Raw genomic sequence first — 24,185 nt, forward strand, 5'->3', positions numbered from 1 at the left:
ATTCTTCCATAGTTATTCTTCCTCTTACTTGCCACATAATGAAAGAACTCTTTGGGATTTCTTTTGGCATGCTCGGCTATATTACAGACTCTTACTGTGAATGTGGATATGGGATTAGATGATATATCACTTCACATATTATGAGAAAAAGCTAGGGAATTGGCAGTGCCTTTGACCGCATTGTTTAATTTAAGTCTCAGCTCTAAATGGGTCTCAAGGGAATGGAAAGAAGGGAAAATAGTTTCATTGCATAAAGGAGGCTCCAACATTGAGGTAGCAAATTATTGCTCCATCAGTATCTCAGGAGCGGTGGTCAAAGGATTGGAGAAATTAGTTAACAGAAAAATCCAAGAATTGGTAGACAGGAATGGGATGCTATATGGGAGGGAGGAACATGGTTTTGTGAAGGGTAGGTCATGCCTCAGTAACTTATTCACCTTTTATAATACAGTGACTGCTGAGCTGGATAAGTTAATGAGTATATGGTGATACTGATGGATTTTGTAAAGGCTTTTGACAGGATACTGCATGGAATTCTGATAAAGAAACTGCAGCAAATGGAGATGGATATCAAGTTGGTGAAGTGGATGAGACAGTGGTTTATGGAGAGAGAGAGACCAGACAGTTGTTGATTCATGAGCAAAGTCCAGTAGGAAACCTGTGATTAGTAGCATGCTGCAGGGATCTGTACTTGGATCACTGCTATTTAATTTATATATTAATAATGTAGGAAATGATCAGAGGGAAAATATTCAGTTGTGGGATAATGATGCAAAATTGGGTAGGGCAACGGTCAATAAAGATGATGTTAAAATTTTGGGGGAAGAATTAAATAGACTAGCAGTAGGCAAAGGAGAACAGATATCAGTTTAATGTGGAAAATTGCTAGGTTATAATTTTGGAGTGAAAAGATTGCCATCTATGTAACATACTGATGGAACTGTACTCCAGAAAACTGATGAAGACAGGGATTTGGGGGTATTGGTGGATAGGGAGTTGAAGTTTAGGGGAACATATTGCAAAAGTGGCTAAAACAGCTCATCAGATTACTTGGTTATTAAAGAACACCAAGAGTAGAAATAAGCAGGTCATTATATCTCTTTATAAGGTCTTGATAAGATTCCATCTTAACTGCTACGCAAAGATCTGGTCACCTAGATTTCTTAGGGATGAGGAGGAGAGGCAAGTTACCAAGATAGGGACCAGGTCCATGGAATGCATTTTATGAGGATAAGTTAAAGATTTGTAGGTTATAGAAATTGCTGGAAGTTGGGGGCAGCAACAACTTTCATCCTGATCAGTGGAAGATCACTATAAGTGACAACAGTATAAAGGATAGATACTGTGGTAGGCAGATAATCATGAAGAATGAGAAATGGCTAGCACACTGACCCTCTCTAGAAGGCTATTGCTGGACAAGGAAGGTAAGGGAATACCACTTTGTTCTATTTTTCCCCTAGTAAGATAGCAGTATGGATGGACATTCTAAAAGATAGTAAAGCGCACAATGGCTCAATACTTGTGCACGGCAGGGGAAGAAGCAAGGCTTCCGAGGTCATAAACGGGCGAAATCCTTGTACATTCATTGGGACATAGAATGTGAGAACCCTCCTAAAAATTAGAAAATTGGAAAATTTGAAGAGAGAAATGGATAGATTAAAAATAGCCATATTGGGAATTAGTGAAATGAGCAAAAAATGGAGTCGCGGTGGTTCTCAATAAGAAATGGGGAAGAAGAGTAATCAACTCAGTAAAATGTAGTAGCAGATTGATAATGGTAAAACTAGAAGCCAAACCAACAAATATTATAATAATACAAGCTTACATGCTTACTAACAACCACAGTGATGATGAAGTTGAGAGAGTATACGTAGATATTGAGAATCTAATCAAACTGACCAAGAAGGAAGATAATCTTATTGTCATGGGGGATTGAAATGCAGTCATTGGTGAGGGCAAAGATGGTAGAGAGATGGGAAAGTATGGACTTGGATGCCGAAATGAAAGAGGAGATAGACTTTTGGAGTTCTGCCACCAATTCAATCTGATCATTACTAATACCTGGTATGAGGTACCAAAAAGAGGAAGGTATACTTGGAAAATGCCAGGGGATATAGGAAGGTACCAAATAGATTATATTATGACAAGAAATAGATTTAAAAATCAAGTAAAATCATGCAAAAGTTACCCAGGAGCTGATGTTGATAGTGACCACAATTTGGTTTTATTGAAATGTAATCTGAAATTTAAAAAGTTGTCACAACCAAGGAAAAGGCCCAAATGGAACATAAGTAACCTGAAAACAGAGGGAAACCATAGAAACTATAAATAGCAAACTGATGAAAGCATTAAAACAGGAGAGAGGGAAAAGAAAAACATAGAGTAAAAATGGACTAATTTGAAGGATACACTCATCAAGGCTGCCAATGATGGCATAGGATTAAGGAAGAAGCAAATAAAAAAACCATGGATCACCGAGGCAATTCTAGATCTAATAGATGAAAGAAGAAAATACAAAACCTCCCTAAAGAAAAAAAGCAAAGACAAATATAAACATATAAAAAATATTATAAACAGAAAGTGTAAAGAAGCAAAAGAACAATGGTATACAGAGAAATGTAAAGAAATAGAAGATCTAACAAAGACTGGAAGAATTGATAAAGCTTATAACATTATAAAAGGAATAAGCCAGCAAAACAAGACAAGAAGCACAATTATCAAAAATAAATAGGGGAACATACTTATAGATAAGGAAGAAATTTCGGAAAGATGGAAGGAGTACTTAGAAGATCTATATAGTGGAAAAGATCTAGATGCCAAGGCTATAGAAGATGAAACAAGACTTGATGTGGAAAAAATTGGTCCAACTATATAAAAAGATGAATTTGAATGGGCACTGAATGAATTGTCAGTCAACAAGACACCAGGCACTGATAACATCCCTTCAGAGTTAATAAAATACTCAGGAAACATAACTAAGTCATACCTTTTCAAGATCATAAAGGATATTTATGAAACGGGGATCATCCCCAAAGATTTTACACAATGCTCTATCATACCCATTCCTAAAGTAAATAATGCAAACAAGTGTGAAAATCATCGAACAATAAGCTTAATATCACATGCTTCAAAAATACTACTCAAAATTATACAAAAAAGACTAACAAAGAAGGTAGAAGAATATGTTGGCAATGACCAGTTTGGATTCAGGAAACAGCAAGGGACAAGAGAAGCAATCCTAGCTCTAAGAACAGTTATTAAAAGATTGGAGAAGAATCAAAATACTCTGATAGTCTTTCTTGACTTGGAGAAAGCCTTTGATAGTATTGACTGGAATCAAATGTTATTTCACCTCCTAAAAACAATAAAGGTAGATTGGAGAGATAGATGGCTCATATTTAATCTTTACAAGCATCAAGAAGCCCTAATAGAAGCAGCCAGCAATACAACAAAACTGCAATAGCAAAAATACATAGAGGCGTAAGACAAGGGTGCTCTCTTTCACTCATATTGTTTAATCTGTACATTGAAGATGCAATGAATACACTGAAAGAACTAATAGAAACAGGAATTAACATAAATGGAATTGATATTAACTGGCTACGGTTTGCAGATGATATAGCAGTTATAGCTGATAACGAAAACAAACTGAAAGCCACCCTAACACAGATGGAAGAAATCTTCACACAGTACAGCCTAAAAATTAATTATAAGAAAACAAAATTATTAATTACAAGTAAAGCAAATCCAATTAAAATAAACCTGGAAATAAATAATAACCTACTACAACAGGTATCCTCTTTTAAATATCTTGGAAGTCTTATCACAGAAAATGGAAGAAACCAATTAGATATTAAAGCACAAATAATCCTAGCCAAAAAAGCATTCCAGTAAAGGACTTATCATCCAGCTCAAAAAAAGGCTAGTGAAAACATACATATGGAGCATTGCATTATATGATTGTGAGGCCTGGACTCTAACAAAACAAGACATAAAAGAGTTGGAGGCATTTGAACTTTGGTGCTGGAGAAAGATGATGAAAATTAGTTGGACAGAAAAGAAAAGTAATGAAGAAATTCTGAATATAGTTCATGAAGAGCGATCATTAATGAAACACATCAATAAGAGAAGAAAAAGCCTAATTGGACACCATTTGAGGCATGGGGGACTGATTACAGAAATAATGGAGGGGACTGTAGAAGGAACGAGGCCACGAGGCAGACCAAGAATTTCATATATAAATAACATAATGATGCTAACTGGTGCTAAGAGTTATGAAGAGATAAAAAGGAAGTCACAAAGACAGGATGTTATGTGCTGCTATATTTACCAATCTTCGGATTGATGCACCAAAGAAGAAGAAGAGAAATTGGTGAGAGACAGAAAAGAAGTGATATGATTGAGACATACAAATTAATGAACGTTTTTTTACAGAATCGATAGAGAGGTATTTTTTTCAAACAAGTCTCTGATGGTAAGAGAACTAGGGACCATCCTTGGACATTGGGCAAGAGTGTGAAGATTAGATTTATTGCTTAGAGAGTGGAAAATGAGTGGAATAGGTTACAAAGAGTCTGGTGTGGGTGTACCATGACTGAATGAGTTCAAAACGAAGTATAACAGATATTGCACAAATACTGGATAATGCGTGGCATAATGTTTAGAGCCTCTCTCAATGAATCTATGGACTCCTGGAGTTGCCCATGCAATAATAATAACAATAATAACATATGAAAAACACTCTTTCTTTGAAAATAACAATACAATATTAATACTGGCAAGCAGTTCTATATCTATGATGACATTTTCCTTATATAGCAATTCAAATTTAAATAGGATGCTTATAAAGTCACAGGCTAGACAATCTCTACAAACTATCACATCTACAATTAGTCTCATAATAAGCTAATTTACATATTTTTAAACTACCATAAAAGTATGAGGATCAGAGAATATAAAGACAGTCATATATACTTCAATAAATAAGTGAAGACTGACTAATTCTGTTTTGATAACTTTTTGTTGAACCTCATTATCCCACTTATCACAGCAGAGATTTTCTATTTTAATAATATTTTCTAACTCATTTGAAAGGCTGTTGGTACTTTTTTCATATCACACACTGTGTTACTTTAATAGTGTGCTGCCTTAGTATTAGTTGTTATCTGATTAATGTAATATTACACTAACGTAAAAATAGATGCATTAGGGAAAAACAATAAACACAGCCTTTATTTCATTTAATTTTATGAATTACATACAAAAATGCAATTATGATTAATGTATGTGTTTATATTTATATTTTACTAGGAGTAAAATATATAACTGATAAGTTATAGCACACATTTTAATTAATTTACAAAAAATATGACTGCTTCGTACTTCAATATCCAAATTATAATCAATAATAAAACAGGCAAACAATGTCCTATCTGACTGTAAATTCATTACTTGAAGAACAAATAATTCATAATTAGTATATATAAAATTTTGAGAGGTTGAAGGTCCTCTGGGCATAAATATCTCACTTAGTTTTCATTTTGTGTGTGGCTCTACCAAACCAATTTTTCTATTTTGATATCAAATTGTTAATAACATTATCTGTGTGTGTGTGTGTGTAAAACAAGATTAAACTTTGCAAGTCTTACCTTGTATTTTCTTCGTATGCATAGAAACAGCTGGTGATCTCTCATATCCCAACTACCTTCGTGTCCGCCATTCTCAATTAAAAACTTCTGCAGAAAACATAATTTAATTAATGTAAAAAATGTTTTTATTTATTTATGAATCAAAATATAAGACAGCAACTGTCATATTATGGTACTACTTTTTAGATAGTCAAACAATATGATTTCAGTAGTCTAGTAAGGTGACAGTGACATATGAACAGCAATGTCAACAAGTAGAACATAGACATAGCATTTTTCTACCAAAATCAATAAGAGTTCTCTCTTAATCTTTCTCCCCCTTTCCAACTAAGTCATACCAATAATATCAAGCTTCATATTTGGCTTATATCCATTTAGCCCCTGTGCAGATAAGCACTTTGTTGTGAAACTTTTATTCAAGCCTTCCCAAGTGCAAGATTTTACAATTTGAAATGAAGGGAAATGGCTACTATAATAATAAGAGTGCACTAAAAAGGGAAGTAACAAAGAATCGATGAATGGTGGAAGACCAGCAACTGAAATTCAAGAAACACGGCATTACAGAAAATAGTAAAAACAATTTTTGAATTATTGCAAAGACAATGGCAATTAGGAACAATGAAGTCAAATGGTGTTTCTTTCATCTTGCATGACCTTTAGTGGATGACCACATGTGAAGTATTGCATATACATATGGTTTCTAGATTTTTGAAAGATGAAAGAAAAAAACCAGTTCAGATCTAGAAAGCAGTAAGGTAATATAAGGACCAAGAAATAACAGTAATTACAATAGAAATCGAGATGAGGTAGATTAATCCATCCATCCATCCATCTTCAAGGCTCACCTTTCCAAATTGGGTTGTGGTGACAGCAGCTGCAGGAGCGACTTCCAAAGGTCATGATCCTCCGCCACCAAGCTCAGGCGTTCTGGTGGGACTCCCAGACATGTCCACCCAAGGTTTTGGATATAATCTATCCAGCGAGTCCTTGGCCTTCCACGTGGCCTCCCACCCTCTGGCTTGGCAAAGAGGGCCTGCTGGGGGAGTCTCTCGTGGCATTCTGACCAGGTGCCCAATACCATTGTAACTGTGATCTCTCAACACGGAGAAGCAACGGTTGAGTATTGAGGGTTTCCCGAATTGCAGAGCTTCTGACTATCAAGTCTTGTCAGCCCCCGCAACCACTCGAAGAACCTCATTTCAACTGCTTGGATTCGTGTCCGCAGTCTTTCGGTCATTAAACAGCTCTCATGACCATAGGTGAGGATGGGGACATAGACTGTATTGAAGACAGCCAGCTTTGCCTTCTGGCGCTTCAATACTACCGAACGACCAAGCTCCGGCAATATTGAACGTGCTGAGCCAATTCGAGTATCTAGCTCTACATTCCACTTCCCATCACTCGTGAATATGGATCCAAGGTATTTAAAACTTCTCCATCTGCCTCAGTGGGACTCCACTCACATGTACAGTGTACTGGGATGTTTGTCTTGACACCACAAATGTTTCCGTTTTGGCCACACCGATCTTCATCCTGGCATCTGCACAAACAGCTACAAACCTATCCAGGGTCCGCTGAAGGTCATCTGTGGCAGAGCTAAGCAGAACTAGGTCATCTGCAAAAAGCAGATGTCCAATGCTACATCTTCCAATTCTGACACACTCACTGCCTCAGCTGTGCCGCCTTATCAATCCAGTCCATAAATATTATGAAAAGGAGGGGTGACAGAAGGACCCGTCCAAAAAATATGTTACAGTCTCCAGTAGACACCAAGCTCCGGCAATATTGAACGTGCTGAGCCAATTCGAGTATCTAGCTCTACATTCCACTTCCCATCACTCGTGAATATGGATCCAAGGTATTTAAAACTTCTCCATCTGCCTCAGTGGGACTCCACTCACATGTACAGTGTACTGGGATGTTTGTCTTGACACCACAAATGTTTCCGTTTTGGCCACACCGATCTTCATCCTGGCATCTGCACAAACAGCTACAAACCTATCCAGGGTCCGCTGAAGGTCATCTGTGGCAGAGCTAAGCAGAACTAGGTCATCTGTAAAAAGCAGATGTCCAATGCTACATCTTCCAATTCTGACACACTCACTGCCTCAGCTGTGCCGCCTATCAATCCAGTCCATAAATATTATGAAAAGGAGGGGTGACAGAAGGACCCGTCCAAAAAATATGTTACAGTCTCCAGTAGACACCATTCCATAGCACTCTGCTAGAGGAAACTCCATCAATGGGTCTGCTACCTGTTTGGGGAGGTGTTTAGGGGCAGAGCAAAGAAATGGTTCTGCAAAAGGATGGAAATGGCAATGACAACGGCACCAGACTATGGCTTTAGGCAACTGGAACATCTTTTCTCTGACAGGGAATGAGTTGGAACTGGTCGAGGAAGCCAAACACTACCAACTAGATTTAGTCGAGCTTTCCTAGATCAAGAGGAGATGCCCTGGAACTGTCGACCTGGATATGGGGTAGAAGTTCTACTACTCTGGTGTGAGCTCGACAATGTCTGCTCAGGTGGGTGTGGAGATACTCACAAGCCTCTGGTTGTCACTGTGTTGCTGAGTGGATCCCATTGGGGGGACGGGTATGCGTGTGTTAAGGCTCTAGATGAAAAACTGCAACTTGGCTGTGGTGCAAGCCTGTTCACCTAATCTGGAGTCAGAATACTCTGCTTTCTTAGAGGAAGTGGATACTGCTTTTGACAGGGTGGCAGACATGGAATCAGACAGTTGACAGGGTGGCAGACATGGAATCCTGCTAATGGGTGACTTCAATGCACGTTGGAACAGATGACCAGACATGGAGGGGTGTGATTGAGAGGAACGGAGACCCTGATCTTAATGTGAATGGGTTGAAATTATTGGACTTCTGTTGTACAAGCAGCTTGTCCATAATGAATACCTTCTTATAGTACCGAGACGTCCATAAGTATACCTGGTACAGGGATACACTTGGACAAAGGTCTCTGATTGACTTCTTTATAGTCCCAGCAGACCTATTTTCCTCAGTACTGGATGTTTGTGTCAGGAGAGGGGAAGAACTGTCAACTGACCACCACCTTGTTGTCTGCACTCCACAGCTACAGAAACCAAATGCTACCATCAACGCTGGTAGACCTAAGCAGCTATACCGCGTGAAATGGGAGTCATTGGAAAATGAGGCTATGAAGAAGAATTTCCAGATAACATCTCTTAGTCGAGATGTTATCTGGAATAAGCATGGCGATGGGTAGTGAGAAAAGGACACTTTGGTGGAACCAAGAGGTCCAAAAAGCTGTCCAGGCAAAAAAAAAAAAAAAAAAAAAAAGGAGGCCTACCTAACATGGTTTAGAGTCAGGTCACCTGAGATGCATTTCCGGTACACTGAGGCACAAAAAGCTGCTGCTGAGGCAGTAAAGACAGCAAAGCAGAGGGCTTGGGAATCCTTTGGAGAAAGATTAGACTCATTATATGCAAATACAAACAAGGTATTATAGCAAACCATTCACGAGAGAGGAAATCGTGCACAACAAGGGCAATTAAGGCCTCTGATGGTGCACTTTTAACAACTGAGAAGGATATCCTGCACAGATGGAGGGAATATTTTGAGACCCTTTCTTAACCCAGGTGTCCTGGCAGCTGTGGACATCCAAGAGGTGCAGATTGGAGCGATGACTAGTCTCACAGCAGAAGTCCATTTAGCAATAAAATCGCTAAAATCAGGCAGGGCTGCTGGTGATGATGAAATTTGGCCTGAAATGCTAAAAGCCTTAAATCGAGATGGTGTTTTCTGGCTGACTCGAGTGTGTCGGGCTGCTTGGATATCTGGGTGAGCGCCAAAGCAGTGGCAGACAGGAATAATAATACCTGTCTCTTCAAGAAGGGAGACCAGAGAGATTGCAGTAACTACCATGGCATCTGCTCAGCCTGCCTGGGAAAGTATATGCTAGGTGCTTGAAAGAAGGTGCAGGAGCATAGTTGAGTCAAAGTTCAGAGAAGAACAATGTGGCTTTCATCCTGGTAGAAGCACAGCTGACATAAGGTAGATTAATAATAATTATAATAAAATTCCTGAATATTTACTCTCAATGGGGTGTACAGGATACTATACTTCATGAAAAGCTGATATTATTATTAACTTCTGATTAAATATTTCCTCCAAATTAGTCTGTTATCTGTCAGATCCTATATTTCAGTTTCCAAGGCAGTGTTTCTTAGAGAATGCATTTTATTCTCTAAGAAAAATTACACTCATATAATTACACAATTAGGCCCCATATCCTGTCCTTTACCAATAAGTCATATTTCAAAACCAGAGGTGAGAATTCACATGCCATGCCTGAGTTCAAAATTGTGGAGTAGATGGCATAACATACACAATCTGAGTTGGAAGAAAATTAGGATAATGTTCCTCAGCATACAGTGGTGACACAGTGGCTGACTTTATATGTAACTCTACACTCATGTGTTGAGATATACAGCAAGACATACACATTCTTACTCGGTTCCATGGATGACCCACTAGTTCTCCCACCAACACCACCTGTTCTGAAAAATTTCCTCTGAATTAATCTTGTAAAAAAAATCCTCAGTAATTTGTATATCTCAATCATATCACTCCTTTTCTGCCTATCAACCAGTTTCTGTAACCCAAAAATCTTCAACCTGTTCTTGTAAGGTTCATTTTATAGACCTGCTATCATCTTAGTCACTCGCTTCGGGATCCTCTCCACCTACTCCTCATCACCAAGAAACCCTGGTGCCCAGATCTGCACGCAGTACTCAAGATGGGGTCTTATCAAGGCTCAATAACTAGCTTTAGCCACTTTTAATATGTGTCCCCTAAACTTTAACTCCCTATCTACTAACACTCCCAAGTCTCTGGCTTTGTCAATTTCCTGGAGTACAGTTTCATCAATGTGGTATACAGCTGGTAATCTTTTAACCCCAAAATGTAACCTTACACTTCGCCCCATTAAACTGACACCCATTCTCCTTTGCCCAGTCTTCCAATCTACTTAAATCATCCTGTAAAATTCTGACATCATCTGTATTAACTATTGCTCTACCTAAATTTGCATCATCGGCAAATAATTGAACAGTTTCTTTCAGATACTTTCCTATATCGTTAATGAACAAATTAAACATAGCAGTCCAAGAACAGAACCCTGCAGCACACCATTAGTCACAGGCCTTCTTTTGGACTCTACTCCTGAATAAACTACTCTCTGATATCTCTCCATCAACCACCCTCCTATCCATCTCACCAACCCTATATCCATCCCATGTGTTGCAGTTTACTGATTAGAATTCCATGTGGAATCCTGTCAAAGGCCTTTGCAAAATCCAGCAGTATCACTGTAAACCCATTAACTTTATCCAACTCAGCTGTCACTGTATTATAAAACGTGAGTAAGTTACTGAGGCATGACCTACCTTGCACAAAACCTCCCATATAGTATCCCATTTCCATCCATCCATTCCTGTATTTTGCTCTTGACCAACTTCTCCAATACTTTGACAACAACTCCTGATATGCTGATTGGTCAGTAATTTGCTACATCAATCTTGGAGCCTCCTTTATGCAACAGAACTATTTCCCTCTCAGAACTAACCCAGAACTGAAACTTAGATTAAACAATATGGTCAGAGGGGGGGCCCTAACAATTCCCTCGCCACTTCGCATAAAACTCGAGCTGGTATGCCATCCAATCCCACAGTGTATTCACATTAAGGTCCTGTAATATGTTATGCACTTCCATGCCTCAGTTCCTGTATAAGCCTTTGGCTCTCTCATTCCTGCAATATCACCACCTTGATGATATATTCTATCAAAGTGTTCACTAAGTAATTCCACTATTTTGATGATTCAGTTATCCCCTTACCATTGGCATTTCTTAAAATCATTCTGCCATATACATTCCTTCTTTTACTTGCAGCATATCAAAAACTGTTTGGAATTCTCTTTAGCCTGCATTGCTACCTTCCTTTCATAATCTGCTTTTGCCTTTCTTACCACACTAGTTGCCCTTCTGGCCTATGCATTGTACTGTTCGTGTGCCTGCAGGTGATCTTCTAAAATGTATTTGAAAACTGACAAATTAAGATAAAAAATATTTACTAACAAAATTCTTTTGTGGCCCACCAGGGAAACCATATGATTTTGTGACCTACTAATTGGCAGTGGATCACACTTTGAGAAATGCTGTTCTAAGGCACTTATGAATCTATTAATTCACCTAGATTTTTTAGAATTTAGAATTAGGAGAAACATCTTGGTGTTTCTCCTAATTTTTTTTCTTATCCTCCTGGCTGTTTTGCTAACCTTTCCTCTTCTAATCTGAATGACCATACCATCTCAGATTAGCCGTGCTCACACATTCTTGAATGCTAAAAATGTCAAGTTCCTTCTTTCCTAAAATCTTAATTTTTAATATGATTCTGCCATTCATGTCATTTCTCCCATCCTTAATTTTTCTTAGAACACTCATATCTGTGGTCTTCAGTGTTTGTTCAGCTGTTATATTTCTAACACATCTCTCAGATCCATAAGTTTAAACACAGCACTGTCTTAAATATAGCTACTTCAGTGTTTCAAGTAATTTCTCTCTTATTACATATAAATTTATTCAGTTAACTTCCTAATATAAGCTTCACTTATTCTGCTATTTCCATATTTAATTTATCATCTGCACTAAAAACAGTGACTGAACAGCTGAAATGTTCAACAAATTTCTTATTCATTTATTATCAAACACTTGTTCAACAAATTTCTTATTTTTTAGGATGCAGTTGATGTTTTCAGTATTCCTGCCTATTTCCATATCTTTATCTTTTTAATGTTGATTTTAATAATCAACATTAAAGTTAAGGAATCCTACAAACTGGTAATGGATTTATTTAAGAGTATAACATCATCTACATGAAGTAAACAGCAGAGACTAACATCTGCAATTTTGATATCAGACTCAATACCACTTTCCTTCATAATGTGATTCATATACATAATGAATAATAACAGCAGAGATACTATGCATCCTTGTCTTATACCTGACTTTACATCAAACCACCTTCCTACACTTCCTTCAGTTCTAACTGCTAACTTACAACTTTCTTGTTATTATTATTATTAAAACCAGACCTCCATGGAGTCAAAAAACTCATTGTGGGAGACAAACACTGTTACACACAAAGCCCATCAAACAGTGCCTTGAACTCATTCAATGTATCTGCATTCACCACAATGTCAGGCAACACATTCCATTTACCAAACACTCTCCATGCCCTCGTTCTACCCCCTTCTCCCATTCTATGAAAAATTTCTTCCACATTAACCTGGTAACAATCCTTTACCAACTTAAATGTTTCAATTATATCCCTTCTCTTATTCCTATTCACAAGGCTTTGCAAACTGCATTTCCTCAATCTGTCTTAGTATCCCATATTCCAAAGACCAGTTACAACCTTAGTCAGTCTTTTCTGGACCCTTTCCAATATATCCTCATTACCGTGAAAACCAGGGGACCAAATCTATACATATGATGCCTGATCAAGGCCTTATACAATGGAACCAGAAGAAACCAGATTACTTGGCTGTGACATTCCATTGAGCCTAACATGAAAGGAAGAATTGGAACTTACAACTTAAATATAGACTATATATTGCTCTGCATAATTTTTATGCCATAATTGTAGTGCTCTGAACATCTTTTTTCTTTTCACCTTGTCATGTCTTTTCCATATCTATAAAAGTTAAATGCAAATTCTTCTTATATTCCCATAATTTCTCAACTATTTATCTTAAAGTGAAAATCTGATCCTGACAACCCTTATTTGACTGAACCAGTTGTTCCTTCCTACATTTCTCTTCCACAATTTTTTTTATCCTCTTCTCAAATATGCTTGTATAAATCTTACCTGGTACACTCAGTAGAAAAATTAATCTGTAATTTTCATATCAGTATTATTTTCCTTCACAGAGATGGGTACTATGAGAGCTCTATTTATGAATTATGCAATGTATCCACTATAAAAACTTTTAATCTACTCTATATTTGTGCATTTCTCATTAAATATTATCTAAACCAACTTCCTTTCTGCTGCATTTCAGGTACATTTTGATGGCTTTTTCTAAGTAATGATACGTACCAGTGACTGCATTTCTCCTGTATATTTTCTACCACTGCTGTATCACTTGTTTCATTTAGCAATCTTTCAAAGTAATTACTCCAGACATCTAGAATATTTCCATTTTTTATGTCATCTTTATCACTCTAATTTCTTTGCCATTCTAAGCTTGCCACATTCCTGATATTTATCTTATCAGGAATGTGGCAAGTCTCCCTGTCACTTTTGTTTATCTACTTTTACACACAGCTTTGCTTTCTTACATTTTTCTCTGTATTTTCTCAAAGCACATGCTGACTTACTTGCTAGACACTTTCAATATGCTTTTGCTTTTCCCAGTCTGTTTCTTTAATTTCCTGAGTCTACCATTAATGTAATTAATAGACATAATAAAGAGTATAGCATTTTTAGGAAAGACATATTAGTAATAATATCTGAAGATATGAGTCCAGTTGGGATAGAAATACAGGGTGTTCGGGATAAATTTGACATATTTATAATTAATTATATTTTTCCGTAAGTTACATGTATTAACACACACTTCTCTTCATTTAAAAGTTTGGACCCTTCTTCATTCATATACAAGATGTCAGAAAGGATGGATAGCTGGAACCCACCTGAATCATGGAAGAGAATAACTTGTATCATGATGATTCGTGCCCGCCATCAAAATAAGGATATTACGACTGCTGCCCAATGCTCCCTGAATACAGTAAAAACAATCAGGCATGAACTAGAGACTTGCAATGGTGACTACGAGGATGTAGCAAGAAGAAAGATCCCTAGCAGACGATCTGATTGCGTTCGTACAGCAGAATTCCTCGCAAATCTGCAGGAACAGGTGTTGAAGAACCCTGGCATTGGAATTCGGGCTTTGTTCGTGGAGTTGCTAACTGTAGTCAAGCACTGGATAACAAGGGTAGCCAATGGTAGGCTGTATGTATGGCAGCAGGATTCGGCCCCTTGCCACACCTCTGGGAAAAGTCAAAAATGGTTGTCTGAAAATTTCTACGACTTCACCAGTCCAAATGTTTGGCCTCCAAACTCCCCAGACCTTAACCCCATGGATTATTTTGTATGGGGCGCAGTTGAAAAAGACACCAATCGCACTTCCAGTAATACAAAAGCCCAGTTAATGGATAAAATTAAAACAGTTTTTGCGGCCCTTCCCAGGGAGACTGTAGCATCAGCTTGTTCAAGGTTCCGAAGCAGAATTGAAGCTGTGATCGATGCTAATGGTGGTTATTTTGAGTAAATCTTGTTGATAGTATTGTAATTAACTCTGCCTGTAATGTTTTTTTTGTCAATTCATTAAATTTAATAGATACAAAGAAGATTTTCTTTTTCCTTACGAAACTGTCAAATTTATCCCGAACACCCTGTATATGAAGGCAATAAGAGTAATAATGTCCCATATAGCAGTGAGTTTGAGGCTCTCTGGTATGAAGTGGATGCTAGCAGGATGAAATATATATATGGTAGGGTGTTGTTACAGACCTGGCAGCCGAACTGCCAGGTCATTAGCAACACCTTGATGGGTACTAAATGAGTAATCATTACAAGTGACTTAAATTATACAAATATTGATTGAGTAGAAGAGAAATTTCATAATAAGAATGAAGGAGAATTTATATAGCTGTTGCAAGACAAGTTCCTAAAGCTGCATATGAAAAAAGGAACTCCATGTCAAAGAGTATTAGATTTGATCGTAATGTCAGAAGGAGTCTCAGTTAAGAATGTGACCTTTCACCACAAGATGGCAACAGAAATCAGGATGTACTGTCCCGGGAAGTAGCTAACTATATGGATGTTCCAATTAGATCAGGTTTCATGATGAACTACAAACCTGGAAATTATGACAAACTCAGGAGAATACTATATTTGGTCCCAATGTATCAGTTACTGAATGAGAAAGATATCAGCAATGCATGGAAAGTTTTGAAAAGATGCTTAAAGGATGATAGGAGTGAAATGGATGTGCAACCTTATTAAGCAAGAGATCCAGAAGATGATGATGATGTGGAAGGGATATAATGAGAACAAGAGTGAGACGAGTTATGAAATATATAAAGTGCAAACCAGAAAAGTTATACATATTGTGCAGAAAACTAAATCAGAGTACAAAAAGAAATTGGCTGTGCAGACTAAAGACAATCCAAAGGAATTTTATTGTTATCCTGCAAGTAAAAGAAAAAATGAATATGGAAGAATAAGTTTACTGAATGTAGATGGTACCCTTGTGACAGAAACTGATGAGATTATTCAAAAATGAGAGCTCCATTTGCTAAACTATCAACTAGGCAGATGTAACATGGTGCATGATACTATCATACTGAATGAAGAAAGAGAGGGGCATAAGAATGAGATTAAAGAGCTGTTGCATAGCCTGGATAAGAATTCAGCAACAGGGTCAGATGTGATACCAGCAAGTAGTATGATAAAGGAATTTTAAGCCAAACATGGCTAAGTACTTGATATGTTTGTATAACTTGAGGCTCAGCTGAAGAATGATACCACAGGAATGGAAAAAATGGATAATGGTTCCATTGCACAAAGGTGGTGCAAAAACTAATATGCCTAACTACTGACTACTGGTATCTCTGAAGTGGTAGTAAAGATTTTAGAAAAGTTGATAAGAACTCTCATACAGAAATGGGCTGACAGACAAGCTATACTATGCAAGGAACTGAAGGTGGGTCATTTTCAGTAATTTGTTCATATTTATAACAGCATTACAGCCAAGTTGGATAAAGGGAAAGGATACACTGGACTTTTTTAAGTGTTCACTTTCTGGAAGTTTTTTCCAACTGGTTATACTATAAATTAAGGATGCCAGGAAATTATATTCTTGGTTTAATCCTTTATCCAAGTGTAAGCAAACTTTGTTTGCTTACACTTGGATAAATAGTTCAGGTGCAAACAAAGTTTACACCTGAACTATTTATCCTTGCCTTAGTATCCCATAATTCAAAGCAGATCTCCTTATGGCCATGTATAATGCTGTGCATTATGGGAAGCATCACTACCCAGACTGGTTTCAACCTTTACTGAGGTCTCATAAGTGGGAGTCATAGTGGGAGTCAAGATGCCAAGAAATTATATTCTTGGTTTTATCCTTTATCCAATTGTAAGCAAACAAAGTTTGCACCAGAACTATTTTCAGGACTGGGCAACTTGTATAAAGAAGCTAATGACTTCACATCACTTGCCTTAGCATTAGCTTCTTCTAACTTGCATTAGCTTCTTTATACGAGTTGCCAGGTCCTGAAAATAGTTCAGGTGCAAACTTTGTTTACTTACACTTGGATAAATGATTAAATCAAGAATTTCTTGGCATCTTTAATTTTTAGAGATGTTCATCTGCTTGTTGATGCTAAGATAGAAAGGGCAATCAGGGATATTATTGATATCCAGCACTTATGGAATGATCTGAATAGGCTGGAAATGTAAGCAAAGGATAATGGTTATTAATTCGGTTTAAGCAAGTGCAAAGTCATGCCCTGGTGTGATGAGATTTTCAATGGTATATTATATTGGCAGGATTATGCTATAAGAAACTAATGAGGCTAGGGATCTTGGAGGTATGATGGATGGGAATTTACCACACCTGGACTACTTTACACAGATCTGGTGTTCTTAGTTCAGAGAGGAAAGGAAACTTTCCTCTCTGAACTAAGAACACCAGATCTGTGTAAAGTAGTCCAGGAAACTGTGGAAAGGGTGCAAGAGAAGTAATAAAGATCATATTGGGATTATGGAATGTAGCTTATGAGGACAGATTGATAATATGTGGACTGTGGAACCTGGAAAATGGAAAAAGAATATGATAATAGAGTTGTATAAACTTCTGATTTGGTGTTACAGGATATCGCCTGATGAAATTTTTCGTTATATGGAAGTCGGGGGATAGAACATGAAGGAAATCCTGGAAGTTAAATTTGTGTCCAGTTCAGAAATGGGTAAGGGCTAGATTTTTCTTTCACACAGCAGTAAGTGAATGGAAAAGTTTGCCTGTGGAAGTGGTGAATGCATCCAATGTGAATGAGTTTAAGAGAAGGTATGATAGTTGGTGTGGGTGATGTATGGCTGCCCTCTAAGTTCTTGATTCCTTGGAGGTCTCAAATGATAATAATAATGAATAAACTTAACAGTCTCCATTCATATATAATGAAAAATAAAACTGTTAATATGAAAACACTTATATTTCATGATGAGCATCTTATAACTTCAGAGTGAATATATATAACAATTGGACCATTATATGAAGCAAGAATTGAATTGAAAACAAACATTAAAAAGGGCATTCTTTGTAATATATAGTATATAGCCAGCACATGTTCTCAAAAGCAACTGATTTGACTGGTTTTTTTTTTGCTTTACTAGAACAGTGCTACTTATTCACTATAAATGATAACATTTCAGATTAGCTCTGGTTTAAATAGGTGGTGGTTGGTGGTAGTGGTGTTGTGTTGTGTAATTGGAGGATTAATTAAAGGAGACAGTGAGTTGTGCCCTCCTGTGATGAGTCCTTGGAAGTGTCACTTAATAACAGTAATAGGGCATTCTTGGTTTAATCTTTTATCCAAGTGTAAGCAAACTTTGCTTACACTTGGATAAATAGTTCTATTTATCCAAGATGTCTTGAAAACTGAAACACCCTATGTAACATTGTGCCTGTTGTATGTGCCATCCAGTCGTTTACGACTATTGGTAATCTTGTGAACAAAGGCTCTCCATCTTACTCTGCCTCTATCTTTTCTTTCAGAAGTTGTAAGTTCAAGTTGGTAAGTTCCTTTATGTTGTCCATCAACTCTTTTGCAGTCTTCCTCTCCTTCTCATGCTGTCAATCTTCCCCCAACATAACTGTCTTTTCCAATGCTTCATCTGCTCGCATAATATGCCCAAAGTACATTAACTTCCGTTTAGTGATCATTGCCTCCAAGGAACATTCTGTCTTTATATTTTTTAAAACCTTCTTATTAGTCATGCTTGCAATCCATGGGATTCTTAATAGTCTTCTCCTTCTCCATGCCCACAATTCAAACAAATCAATTTGCTTCTTGTCTTTATTCTTAATGATCCAGCGTTCACATCCATACATCACTAATCGAAATACCATTGCTTTGACAATTCTCACCTTTCATGGCCATACTAACATTTCTATCTTTATAAATTTTGTTAGGTTTAAGATAGCTTTTTTCCTTTATAGCTATCCTTCTAATTTCATCTTCACATTGACCATCTTTTCTTATTATAGACCCTAGTAAGTTATAACTTTCAACTGTCTCTATTCCATCTCCCTCAAATCATAAATTCATCCAAATTGGCAGAAGTCATCTCTTTTGGTTTGCTGATCTTTAAATTAAGCCGGGTACTTTTTTGCTTTCCCCCTTAACCAACCACTCTAGATCTTTTTTCATTTCTGCTATGAGGGTTGCATTATCTACATATCTTAAATTATATCTTAAATTATTTCTCTGCTGCCAATCTTAATTTCTGTCAGCCATTCTCACTATAAAGCATACTAAAAAGCTAGGGCAACAGTATACAAGCTACACAACCCTGCTGAACCCCTTTTCCCACTCGAACATGATTCGAGTGGGAAAAGGGATTCAGTTTACTGAAGCTTCTTGGTTGTCGTACAGCTTTCTAATTAGATGAGAGTTAGATGCTCAGGTATTCCCATTGATCTCATCACATTCCACAGCCTGTTGTAATCCATACAATCAAAAGCTTTCTTATAATCAATAAAATACTTCCTTCTGAAATTCTCTTGTTCTTTCAATAATCCCACCCATGTTTGCAATCTGGTCTCTAGTTCCTCAACCTTTCCTAAAGCTTGCCTCTGTTCTTCTGGCATTTCTCTATCACATATAGTTCCAGCCTTTTTTCTTGATTATTTTCAGCATAGTTTTACTTGCATGTCAAATTAAAGTGATGGTTCTGTAATTCTCACAATCTCTGGGATTTGATTTTTTTTGGAAATGGGATGAATATTCAGTAATGTTATTTTCTTTACTTGTTGCTTTTCCAATCTCTAGGCCAGTACATTTTCTTCCAAACCTGTTGACAAATTTCAGTCAATATATTCATTACTTCATCCCCAGCTGCTCTCAATAATTCCACTGATATCCATCAGCTCCAGAATCTTTTCCTTTTGACAGCTGTTCCATTGCAGATATATATCACTTCACTTTTCATTATTATGAATTCCTCAAAAAATTCTCCTTCAATATTATCTTTCTTGTACAAATCTCCAACGTACTCTTTCTATCTTTCTTTCACTTCTTCCTCTTCCATCAAACTTTTTTTCCAAATTGCTTTTTTAGTATTCTTAATCTAGGAATAAACTTCCCTGTAACTTCATTTATCTTTCTAAGAAGATCTTTTGTTCTAGAAAGTTTTTTACCTTGGGTGTACTATACGTTAAAGATACCAAGAAATTTTATAAACTTGGTTTTAATAATTTTTTCCCAAGTAAGCAAACAAGCAAGTAAGCCAAGTATGCGCCTGAAGTATTTTCAGATCTGAGGCAACTCGTGGTAAAGGTGGCATAAGCTTGGATCACTTGCCTAAGTATCCCATAATACAAAACACATATCCTTATGGGCATGTATAATGCTATGTATTATGGAAGAGGTCACTACCCAGACCGGTTTCGACCTTTATTGAGGTCTTGTTAGTGGGAGCCAGACCAAGAAGTGGTGATACCAAAGTTGAAGTAATACATAGTACATAATATATAATAATATATAATATAATATATTATAATATATAATAGCCCTTGACACCACAAGGTAAAAGAGGGTATAAAGAAGATGAGATGAGATAATATATAATATAAACCCATAATACATAGCATTATACATGTCCATAAGGATTATTATTACTATTACTATTATTACGGGCAACTCCAGGCAGTCATTAGACTCATCGAGGGAGGCCCCAAATCATATTCATCACAACTATCTGACATTCATACAGTATCTATCATACCTCGCCTTAAACTCATTCACTGTCACAGCACCCACCACAGACTCTGGCAGCCCATTCCACTCATTCACTACACTAAAAGTAAAGAACCCAGCTCTAACACCTTTACTAACCACACTTTTGCCCAGTTTCCATGGATGTCCCCTAGTCCTCCCACAACCAGCCCTGTTCTCAAAAATATCTTCTGAATTAATTTTATAGAAACCCTTCAGTAATTTGAATGTCTCAATCATATCTCCCCTCCTCCGCCTATCAACCAATTTTTGCAACCCACAAATCCTCAACCTGTTCTCATACGGTTCATTCCACAGACCTGCTATCATCTTGGTCACTCGCCTCTGGATCCTCTCCACCTCCTCCCCATCAAGAAGAAACCTAGGTGACCAAATCTGAGCACAGTAGTCTAGATGGGGTCTTATCAAGGCTCGATAGAGAGGAACAATAACCTGCTTGTCTCTGCTTGTCAACATATTCTTCAGCAACCAAGTGATTTGATGAGCTATTTTGGTCACTTTTGCAATGTGTCCCCTAAATTTCAATTCCTTATCCACCAACACTCCTAAATCTCGTGCCTCATCAATTTCCTGGAGCAGGGTTCCACCAATGCAGTAAACTGCCGCCAATCTTTTCATCCCAAAATGCATAACCTTACATTTTGCCACATTAAACTGACATCCATTCTCCTTAGCCCAGACCTCCAATCTATCCAAATCATCCTGCAAAATTTTGACGTCATCTGCATTCACTATTGCCCTACCCAACTTCGCATCATCTGCAAACAAATGTACTGTTCCTCTCAGATCATTTCCTATATCATTTATGAACAAATTAAACAGCAGTGGTCCAAGAACAGATCCTTGTGGCACACCACTAGTCACAGGCCGTCATGTGGACTCTACTCCCGAGTAAACCACTCTCTGATATCTCTCCGTCAACCACCCTCCTATCCATCTCACCAACCCTATGTCCATTCCCATATGCTGCAATTTACTGATTAGAATTCCATGTGGAATCCTGTCAAAGGCCTTGGCAAGGTCCAGTAGAATCACCGTAAACCCATTACCCTTATCCAGTTCAGCCGTCACTGTGTTATAATACGTGAGCAAGTTACTGAGGCATGACCTACCCTTCACAAAACCATGCTGTCCCCGATACAGTATCCCATTTTCTTCTATCCAATCTTGTATTTTCCTCTTGACTATTTTCTCTAAGACCTTGACAATGATTCCTGATATGCTAATCGGTCGGTAATTTACAACAGCAGTCTTGGAACCACCTTTATGCAGTGGAACTATTTTCCCCTCTTTCCACCCGCTCGGGACTAACCCAGACCCGAGACAAAGGATATGTGCTTTGTGTTATAGGAAACTTAGGCAAGTGATCAGAGCTTATGCCACTTTTACCACGAGTTGCCTCAGACCTGAAAATACTTCAGGTGCAAACTTGGCTTATTTGCTTGTTTGCTTGCTTACTTGGGAAAAAAGGATTAAAACCAAGTTTATAAAATTTCTTGGTATCTTTAACGTATAGTACACCCAAGGTAAAAAACTTTCTACATCTTTCTTTCATCCAGAGATTTTTATTTAATAAGATCAAAGCACCTTGTGGCAACTCGTATAGGTGAATATAAGTTCTGCATTACTTCAACCTTGGCATCACCACCTCTGGGTCTGGCTCCCACTGTTGTGCTTTTGTGCAGAAGTGGTTCCTTGAGGTATGAGAGGCTCTGCTTGGGGTAGGTTTTTGCCTGTCTCTGAGTGGGGCCACCGCTGAGATTATGGCTATGTCTGGTGGTGGTGGGGTGAGCCTGCCACTGGGTAGAGCCAATGCTGAGAAGTTCTTCTTGGTGACAAGGTGAGCCTGTCACTGAGTAGAACAACACTGTTGGATGGTCCTTTGGTCACTCGTAGGAAGTGGTCTGGGGGGATCACCTAATTTTTAGAGAGGTCTTTACTTAAACACACCTCAATAAAGGGCGAAACCGGTCTGGGTAGTGACCCTTCCCATTATACATAGCATTATACATACTCTGGATGAAAGAAAGAAGGATATGTGCTTTGTATTATGGGATATTTAGGCAAGTGATCAGAGCTTATGCCACCTTTATCAAGAGTTGCCTCAGAACCAAAAATACTTCAGGCACAAACTTAGGCAAGTGATCAGAGCTTATGCCACCTTTATCAAGAGTTGTTTCAGACCCGAAAATACTTCAGGCACAAACTTGGCTTACTTGCTTATTTGGGAAAAAAGGATTAAAACCAAGTTTACAAAATTTCTTGGTATCTTTAAAGATCTCTTGTTCTACCTGTAATGTTACTTTCTTCAATTTCCTTGCACTTTTTATTCAGATGTTTTTTTCTTTATCTTTCTTAGTTTGTCTCTGGAAATCTGAACTTTTTTTAAAAAAAACAAACAAACAAAAGACTCACAAATGAACTACTGCAATTTAATCTATATATATTATTATTATTATTACATGACACCTCCAGGTAGTCCAAGGACCCATCGAGAGGGTACTGCTCTACAGCTCTCTGTCTCCACCACTCAATCCACCAACTACAACAAACCATCATCACCTATACAAATGGCATCTACTGCCCATCAACACCACTAATATTTTCACTGACAATCACAAACATCCATGCCTGCCCACAGCGGATTTCGAGCCCGCAGCCTTTTGGCTGGAGAGCGGATAATCTAACCACTTGGCGATATAAATATAAATATATAAACTATATAAATATAAAAATATAAATTGGAGATGTGTTGTGTTTGTGTGTGTGCACGCATACATATAAATAAATACATCAGAATATAAAACATATTGCATCATTTAAAAAAAAATAATTTTGGCTTAAAAATTGACAAAAATTTACTTCAAATTCAACAACTTCCGAAGGAAGATTTCTGCTTTTTGTAATATACTGATTGCTGTTCTCAGTAGATAACTGCACAGTCCTGTCTGTTGGTATATGATAATCCCATGAATCAAAATAATGTGTCATTATTTGTAATTCTTCAGCTAACTGTTCCTCTTCTTTTACTAATAGCTCTAAACTGAAAGGTAATATTTTTTACATTATACAAGACAATTGGAATTAAAATACATTTTAAAAAACAAAGATATTATTCTTTCTTTAAACTATTTTCTTTGTCATATTGAAACCTTTTGGATTTGTCCTTAAGACATATATGTAACCTGTTTAATTATATATGAGGGTGGTCTGAAAAGTTCTTGGTCTAACAATGAAAAAATGAGTTTATAATTTCAAAATTATTTTTATTTTTCAACATAATCTTCCTTAATACTAATACATTTATTCCAGCGATGCTCCAGCACCATTATCCCATCCCTGTAGTTGTTCTCAGTAAGATCTGCAAAATACCCCCTCTACAGCTGCAACCATCTCTTGATTCGAAGAAAAAC

General features: G+C 37.3%; 1 protein-coding gene across 2 annotated transcripts in view; it reads right to left on the reverse strand.

Moving 5' to 3' along the window:
• The window catches only part of LOC150107697 (coiled-coil domain-containing protein 112-like), a 203,512-nt gene that overhangs the window by 57,437 nt on the left and 121,890 nt on the right, over window positions 1-24,185 (reverse strand). For both annotated transcript variants that reach the window (XM_090391470.1, XM_090391471.1), the window contains 2 exons: window positions 23,635-23,815; window positions 5,649-5,735 (listed from right to left, as the gene is read on the reverse strand). In XM_090391470.1, coding sequence (XP_090247596.1) covers window positions 5,649-5,735; window positions 23,635-23,815 — 268 coding nt within the window. The remainder of the gene's footprint in view (window positions 1-5,648; window positions 5,736-23,634; window positions 23,816-24,185) is intronic.

This window comes from Typopeltis vanoorti, chromosome 4 (genome assembly GCF_054136105.1).
Source record: "Typopeltis vanoorti isolate ZY-2024b chromosome 4, IOZ_Tvanoo_1.0, whole genome shotgun sequence".
Classification (NCBI taxonomy): domain Eukaryota; kingdom Metazoa; phylum Arthropoda; class Arachnida; order Uropygi; family Thelyphonidae; genus Typopeltis; species Typopeltis vanoorti.